This window comes from Sinocyclocheilus rhinocerous, unplaced genomic scaffold, assembly GCF_001515625.1.
Source record: "Sinocyclocheilus rhinocerous isolate Xijiao unplaced genomic scaffold, SAMN03320098_v1.1 scaffold168, whole genome shotgun sequence".
Classification (NCBI taxonomy): Eukaryota; Metazoa; Chordata; class Actinopteri; order Cypriniformes; family Cyprinidae; genus Sinocyclocheilus; species Sinocyclocheilus rhinocerous.
This window is the reverse complement of record NW_015635532.1, coordinates 1,197,418-1,205,887: the sequence shown is the minus strand read 5'-3', so window position 1 is coordinate 1,205,887 and position 8,470 is coordinate 1,197,418. Positions and strand designations below refer to the sequence as shown.

General features: G+C 38.0%; 1 protein-coding gene across 1 annotated transcript in view; it reads left to right on the top strand.

The window, feature by feature from the left end:
* The window catches only part of pdgfrb (platelet-derived growth factor receptor, beta polypeptide), a 63,869-nt gene that overhangs the window by 13,982 nt on the left and 41,417 nt on the right, over positions 1-8,470 (top strand). Inside the window, exon 2 of the mRNA XM_016561529.1 lies at positions 8,083-8,156. Coding sequence (XP_016417015.1) covers positions 8,090-8,156 — 67 coding nt within the window. The 5' untranslated portion in view covers positions 8,083-8,089. The remainder of the gene's footprint in view (positions 1-8,082; positions 8,157-8,470) is intronic.

The following is an 8,470-nucleotide window of genomic DNA, read 5'->3' as shown; positions in this document are numbered from 1 at the left end:
TATATATATATACATATATAAATTTAACTTTTCATTTTAACTTTTTAATTATATAATTATGCTTCTATCCAATTCTCCAATTCGTTGTTGAAATGTAAAACGTAAACATTTAAACAATGGCTTTTATATAAACTGGTTTTCATGAAAGATTTATTCAAACATACATTAAATAACAAAGCCATCAATAACAGGTTAAGTAAAATGGATATGTAATATAGTGTGTTATTTCTTTTCTAGCCATATATTTCCAGTTGAATATTCTTGGTGTGTCCCTAGTAAAGTCTTTGCTTTATATGTTAGATCCTAACAAGATTCATCTAAGATTGCAAATGGGTGTTTTTAGCCTTTGTTTTCCATTGTAAAGTTATTAAGTCTGCAAACTGCAAAAAGTGTTTTCTTGTTCCCTGAGGGAGTTGACGGGGGTTTGGGGATCGACTTTCTCATCATCCCAGGGGAAAACTGGGATAGAAAAAGGGAAACGTTTATTTTAACAGCGACTCATTGGATCGGTTTTCCCACAGCCTGTGCCAGAAGTTCAGCTCTAGGAGGGCTGATCCTAAAGCAGCGCCCACTTTTAATAAACGCTAATCGAGAACAGGAAGACGAGATGAGAGTTATGAGTGCACGTGTGGCAGCTGGACGTCCTCCAGACCGATAACCATCTTCGTGTTAGGCCCAAGACCATGCTGCTTTTTCATAACTAGCGATAAGAGCCTGTGAACCTTTTGTACTGTGAGATAAGCTGTGATGAATGGTTTGGGGTCAGTCCTCTTGCTGCGGGATTTACCGTTGTCCCAGAGCAGGAAGTGCTCTTGAAGACCATTAGAGCTCCATACGCTTATGTGCTGCTCATCGGAGCTGCTGACTCCATATGCATATGCATGGCCAAGCAATGCCCCTGCAACCACCTAGCAATGTCAAACAACAAATTAGAACACCCTAGCAACAACCAGATACACAATAGCAACATAATAGCAACACCCTAGCAACTGCTCAGCATCATGAAATCAACCCAAAACACATAGGAACTGCCAAGCAATGCCCTAGTAACATCAAACAACCACTTAGGACACCCTAGCAAAAACCACAAATACCATAGCAACACCCTAACAACTGTTCAGCATCATGCAAGCAACTCAAAACACCATAGGAATGGCAAATAAATGCCCTAGCAACCACCTAGCAATGTCAAGCAACCACTTGGAATACCCTAGCAACAAACCAAAACACCATAGCAATATTATAGCAAACCCCTTGTTGCTAGCAACCTAGCAACAACCCAGAGCACCATAGCAACACCTTAGCAACTGTTCAGCATCATGCTATTAACCCAAAATACCATAGGAATGGCCAAGCAATGCCCTAGCACACAACCACTTAGAACACCCTAGCAACAACCTGGGACACCATAGCAACACCCCAGTGACCTAGTAACCACCTAGCAATGTCAAACAACAATTTAAAACATTTAAAAACACCAATTAGAACATCATAGCAACAAACCAAATCCAAAACACCATAGCAACACTATAGCAACTGTTCAGCATCATGCTATCAACCCAAAATACAATAGGAATCGCCAAACAATGTTCTAGCAACCACCTAGCAATGTCAAACAACTACTAAAAACACACTCGCAACAACACAGAACACCATAGCAACACCCGTGCAACTGCTCAGCATTATGCTGTCAACTCAGAATGCCATGGGAATGGCCAAGCAGTGCCACAAGTTTTTCCCTCATTGGTGGATATTCCCATAATGCGGTCCTGTTGTACTGGGAATGTGATGTCTCATCACCATACAGGAGGACAGCAGCGGACACACAGTGTGTTTTGCAGCATTTAAGGAGCTCTGGCTGTCCAAGGCGAGGGGGAATTTGGGATGGTTTTATTCATGTGTGTGTGTGGTATTCCTGGTCTTGAAGGTCTGCGTGTCTCTCACACACCCACGCTGAATCTCTACACATGTTCCCAAACACACACAGGAAGCAGGAGGCCCCGCGGCTGAATGCAAAGAACAACATAGAAAATTGTTTCTTCTTTCAGAGCCTTTGTTTTTCTTTTTCCACTTTTCTTTCAAGGCTGTGCATGTTTCCCAGGGGCCTGTACAGAAGAACAGACAGCAGTTTTGGTGCTGAAGCGACTCTTTCCCCCACAAACTGGCTCCTGCTTCATCAGCACGACTGGCAGATGTTTAAGGAAAACAATCTCCCGTATAAAGATAATCCCAGTGGAGACAAGCAGCTCAGGGGTAGTTTATATGTGTGCAAGAGCGACGGTCCTTGTGGAAGCCATGTGACGTCTGGTGGGAATTCTGGGATTTAGATGTTGTGTCACGAAATGACACGTCTGAGAGTGTTAGCAGGAGTCCAGGATGCTGGGAAGGGTCAGACGAGCACGCTGTTCCCATCCCAACACTCACACACACACACACACACACACACACACACACACACACACACTCTAAAGGCACTCAGTACATGCCACATCTGTTTACATGAAGCAAATCAACATGTCATGTAGTAGAATGACAGAGCTATTAGACTCACTCTGACTAGTTCACTCTGTTCACTGTGACTAGACTCTTGACTTAAAGCAGCCACTAAGAACAGCATAGCAACACCCTATCATCCATCCAAAGCATCTTAGAACCGCATTACAGCATTCTAAACTCTCACAACACCCTGACATCGGCATAGCAACATCCTACACTCTAAAATGCTTAGAACATGCATTGCACGCCCTGGCAACCTATCACAACATTTTATAAGCCGCATAACTATACTCTTAAATGTTTAGAATGCCTTAGCATTGGCATAGCAATGTCCTGGCACCCACCCAGGTCACCTTGAAAAAACATAGCAGCACTCTAAAATTCTTAAAACATCTTAGCAACTGGATTGCAACACCCTGGCAACCACCAAGAACATCTTGAAAACCACATAGCAACACTCTAAAATGCTTAGAACGCCCTGACAACTGAATAGCAATGCCCTGGCAACCACCAAGAACATCTTAAAAACCACACTGCAACAATCTAAAATACTTAGAACGCCCTGGCAACCACCCAGAACACCTTAAAAACCACATAGCAACATTCTTAAATGCTTAAAACGCCTTAGCAACTGTATAGCAATGCCCTGGCAACCACCCACAGCACCTTAAAAACCACACAGCAGCACTCTAAAATGCTCAAGTGCCTTAGCAACTGTATAGCAGCGCCCTGGCAACCACCCAGGACACCTTGAAAATACATAGCAGCACTCTTAAATGTTTAAAACACCTTAACAACTGCATAACAACGCCCTCAGATATGGTGTGTTCCCAGCTGTATTCATAAATGATTTCGGACTTTTTGATGCTGCTTTAGCTGCTGTGTCTGCTAATGTTGAAGTCAACAGTGCCAGAAGTGGGTCGATGGCAATGGCAGCATTATATTTTCCTTGTATTCTGTAGCATAATTGTTTTTGCATTGGTTCCTTTCAGCGATCTGACGACTCCTGCTCTCTCTGGCGCAGGTTGTCCGCAGTGAAGCTTTTCTAAAGCCCAGAGAGACGTTAGCATGAAAAAGAACCCGTTCTGACATGGACTTCAGCCTCATTCTGGCCTCTCTCTTTCCTTCAGAGCTACTGTTCTTTCATATTCTTCTTTTTCTGTGTTTTTAGAGAGTCTCTGTCTCTGAAAGGGTTTAATTCAGAGCTCTTTTCACTGCTGGGCTGCTTGGCAGTGAAATATTCCACCGTATTCATCTCGCCTTTTTTCAGACATTGTTTTTTTTCCCTGGTGCTCTTGGACTCATGACAGCTTTCAGAGGATGCAGCACATTATAAAACTAGGAAACTAGCTGCAGCTCACAGACCTGATGCTTCTCATTTTAAAAATTGCATGTTTTTATTTGCATTGACTGTTTGATTCTTTCATAGTGGTTTTATGCATCTTCAGATGGTGCAAATGGTTCGTATCGTTTATTCACATGACTGACGTCCTGCAGCATTTGTGCTCCTCAAATCATGTGTTTTGCTGAGAAATGTTCTGTATTATTATTATTATTATTATTATTATTAATAACTTTTATAATTTGTATAATTTGTATATTTTTAAATTTTTTAAATTTTATTTTATTTGTTAGGTATTTAAATGGTTGGTTCATTTACTCACAATCATTCTGCAGTGTTTGTGCTCCAGACATGAATAATTAATCAAATCATGTGTCTTTTTGAGGATAAGTTTGTTGGTTATTTTATTTGATTTACCTTTAAATTTACATAAATTTTATTTTAAAATAAAAGAAATATTTTGTTTTATTTATTTATTTATTTATTTATTTTTATTATTATTATTATTATTATTATTATTGTTATTATTATTATTATTATTATTATTATTATTATTTTGTATTCCAGACCCAAATGATTCCTCAAATCATGTGTCTTGAGGAGAAGTGTGCTGGTTATTTTATTTGATTAAATATTTTATTTTATTTTAAGATTATTTCTTCACATTGGTTTTATGCATCCTTTATGCATTTCAATGGTTAGTTCATTTACTCACAATCATGTTGTTCCAAACCTGTATATAACTTGCTTTATTTAATGGAAATATAACCTGTATATAACTTGCTTTATTTAATGTAAAAGGAGCATGTAATTCTGCCTGATGCCAATTTGCATGGGAGACTGAAAGTTGCATTGTTTGGAATGACATCAGAGTGAGTATATGAATGAGTACTAAAACAGTAAATGTTTGAATGAGTGTACTGAAGTGTGGCTTTACACTGTAAGAAAAAAAAATGGTGGAAAAACATAAAAGGTAATGGTAATTTTCTGCCAGAATATTTTTACAGTGTTTTCATATATGTGTAAACATGGGGTCTCTGAGTGCGTCCCCTGTGTATTGGAGATCATGAGAAAGTTTCCAAGTCTTTTCTGGGAATATACACTGGACAAACTCCTCCTAAAGCAACTATAACGGCACTCGAAGCTCCTTGTTCTCTTCTGTACGTTGCTCCTGAGGGACCGGCAGCACTTTATGAAGTACACTTTTCCTCTGGCAGTATATTAGGCACGAGAGAGATGCAGGATTTGTGTGGGATGCTTGATTTTGATTGCTTCGGTGAGATAGTGATGACATTTTTAAAACACACAACAGCACATTATCGCTTCCTTTTTATTGCCTTGTCGGAAAATGTTTTCGGTGTGATGCATCTGCGTTAAAGTGCACCAGATCTAACAGTTAACCAGTGGAGTACATACACTCTAAAAAACAATGGGTTAAAAACAACCCAATTTGGGTTGTTTTTAACCCAAGGGCTGGGTAAATATACAGTAGGACAGAACCTGTATTTTACCGAAGAAATGCATCAATTCGATGGCGTTTAGAACTGCTCTCTCCTGAAGAGGACGCAAAATCCCCACGATAAATAACTCAACCGCTGGGTTATGTCTGACCCAGGAGCTGAGTAACACAAAAACTACCCAAACATTGGGTTGTTATATTTAACCCAGGAGCTGGGTAACACAAAAACTACCCAACCAATGAAAAATACATTTAAAAAAAAAAAAAGAACATTGGATAAAGCCAGGTTCAAAATTATTTTTTGACTTTGTTGACACATAAGAGTTAAAGGTTTTTATAGAGGGGATTTTGGATCTCTCCTTTTATCACTCCAACATACAGAAAAATTAATTATTTACCAGGTTTTTTTTATAGGAATAAAACTGTAAAGTTGGGTGTATGTAAGTGCTGCTGAAGTGGAGAAAAAACTCACAGAAGAAATGTGTTGTAATTGAAATCTGCAGATGCAAATAGGTAAAGCACAATAATAAAATCAAGCGAATGATATATGAACAAACCACTCTGTAAAAACTTTCAGAATATATATAAGAATAAAACTGTAAGGTTTGGTGTATGTAAGTGCTGCTGAAGTGGAGAAAAAACTCACAGAAGAAATGTATTGTTATTGAAATCTACAGGTGCAAATAGTTAAAGTGCATTAAAATAAACATTTATAAGTGTATTTTGGATGTTGTTTTTTCAAAAAGTCTGAAAGAAGACAGGCTGTGGAAGCAAAATAGACCAAAATCTCAAAACTGTGGTGTTGTGTCAGGAGGATGATTTCCTATTGAAAGTTATCTGCTTTATTTCATTGGGCTGAAAATACCCATGATTAGATCACCCTAACAAACATCTTTTACGAGTTAAGAACATTTCTCCAGAGTTACGCATTTCACACTTTTCCCAAAGACTCCCTTGAAGGATTTCTCCTCTGTTTTTTTGCCCTCTGCCTCTTCTCTGCGATATGTTCTTCCGCCCTCTCTGGTTTTCCCACCCTGGTTTTGCACCCGGTTATCCAGCTTTAACTGTTTCCAGACCTCTAAAACACCCACCCCCACTCCATCCATCCCTCCGTCCATTTCCACTCACAACAACCCTGTCTGATTAACCCTAGTGTTTACTTACTCACACACACACACACACACACACACACACACACACATCCTGGAGGATTTGGGTGTTTTGTGACCTCTGTCCTCTGTGAATGATCTCTAGAACACCTTGAAAGGGATCAGATCTCACATAATTAGACAGATCCTGTAAACTTTAATGTTTATATGCAGATTTAGAAGCAAACTTTATCTAGTTTTTCAGACATCTTTATCAGTTGTGTAAGTCAATCCTTACTAGTACTAGTGCAGATAATAATGTGATCAAATCTCTAAGTATTAAAGGAACACTCCACTATTTTTGAAAATCCGGGTCTGGCGGTAGCACTTTTAGCTGTAGCTTAGCATAGATCATTGAATCTAATTAGACCATTAGCATCTAGGAACTTTGCTGCCGTACCATGGGTGCAGCAGGCGCAATGATATTACGCAGCGCGTGAAAATAGGCTTATTGGAAGTTACCTAGCTGGGACTATTTTCATGCGCTGCGTAATATCATTGCGCCTGCTGCACCCATGGTACGGCAGCAAAGTTCCTAGATGCTAATGGTCTAATTAGATTCAATGATCTATGCTAAGCTACAGCTAAAAGTGCTACCGCCAGACCCGGAGATCGGTAAAACGGTAAAACTCAACTGTTTAACTCTAGGGGAGTTGGAAAATGAGCCTATTTTCAAAAATAGTGGAGTGTTCCTTTAACACTAACCAGCGTTGTTTTAGTGTCATTGATATACTATTTTGTATATTATTATTATAGATATATTTTGAATTAGATGTTATTTTTATTTTTTGTTTTCACTTTAATTTTAGTTAAAGTTTTAGTAATTTTGTTCAGTTTTTGTTATTTTTAAATGTCCATATAGTTTTTATTATTTTGTATTTATTATTTAATTTAATTTAAGTTATTTTATTACTTAAAAGTTACTTACTTTAGCACTTACAAATTAAACTAATCAAAGATGAGAAATATTTCCTTGACAAATAGCTACAATAAAAGTTGTAGTTTTTTATGTTATTTCAGTTAATGTTTATTTTATTTTAAGTAACGAAAAAGTTTTTTTTTTTAGTTTTGTTTCTCTAATAACACTATTAATGTTGAGTTTGTGCATTGTCCCGCAACACTGATTCCTCAAATCACGTATCTTGTGGAGGAGAAGTGTGCTGTTTTTTTATTTTATTATTATTTTTTTTGTATTTATGTTTTTTTTTATGCTGTTGTTTTGTTGGGATGCTCACCGTGACCGTGAGTAGATGCCAGTGAATGTGCTGCAGTGAAAAATGCAACAATAACAGCTTTTGTGAAACATGCTACTGTTTGTGTGCAGTCAGGCATGTATGTCCCTCTCTGAAGCTTGTGTGAGAAACAACCCGTGTGTTATTCCACAGCGCTGGACACACAGGAGGCACATCCAGTCATCTGAATGCAGAAGAAAGTTAAAGATCCTTTCATGGAAATACAGTCATGAACTCTTTGTATATTCTTTTGTGTGCATGAGCTTTTAAAAGGTCTTCACTAGAAGTCACACTGAGTGAATTTTCTCTTTTGTAAAAATAAATGTTGAGGTAAGTTTGGTAAGATTGCTGTTTCTTTTGGCTTTGAGGTGAATCAATCCTGAGTTGTTTTCCCTCCGTCTGTAGAGTCTAAATGTGTCCTGCTCTGGAAGGCAGCATGAAGAGTTTCAGCCGGTCCCAACTGACTGCCATGACAACAGGTAACAGACTAAACAAACCTCAAAATAATGTTACAATCAAAAACTAACCAAATATACTCAAACCTAAAGCTCAGTATATTCTGCACTTGACTTGTTTAATGTAACTCAAAATACTTTCTTTTATTGCTTATTTCACACATTTGGTTATTAAAAACAAACTGAGCCAGATGCAATAAAGTGAAATAAAACAAAAACTTACATGTGTATTTTGGATGTTTCTTTCCACTATATTAAAACAAGATGTTATAGAAGCAAAATAGTAAAAAATTAACCAGTGCCAGTTTTGCCTGTAGTGTCTTGCCTTAAAACTTACA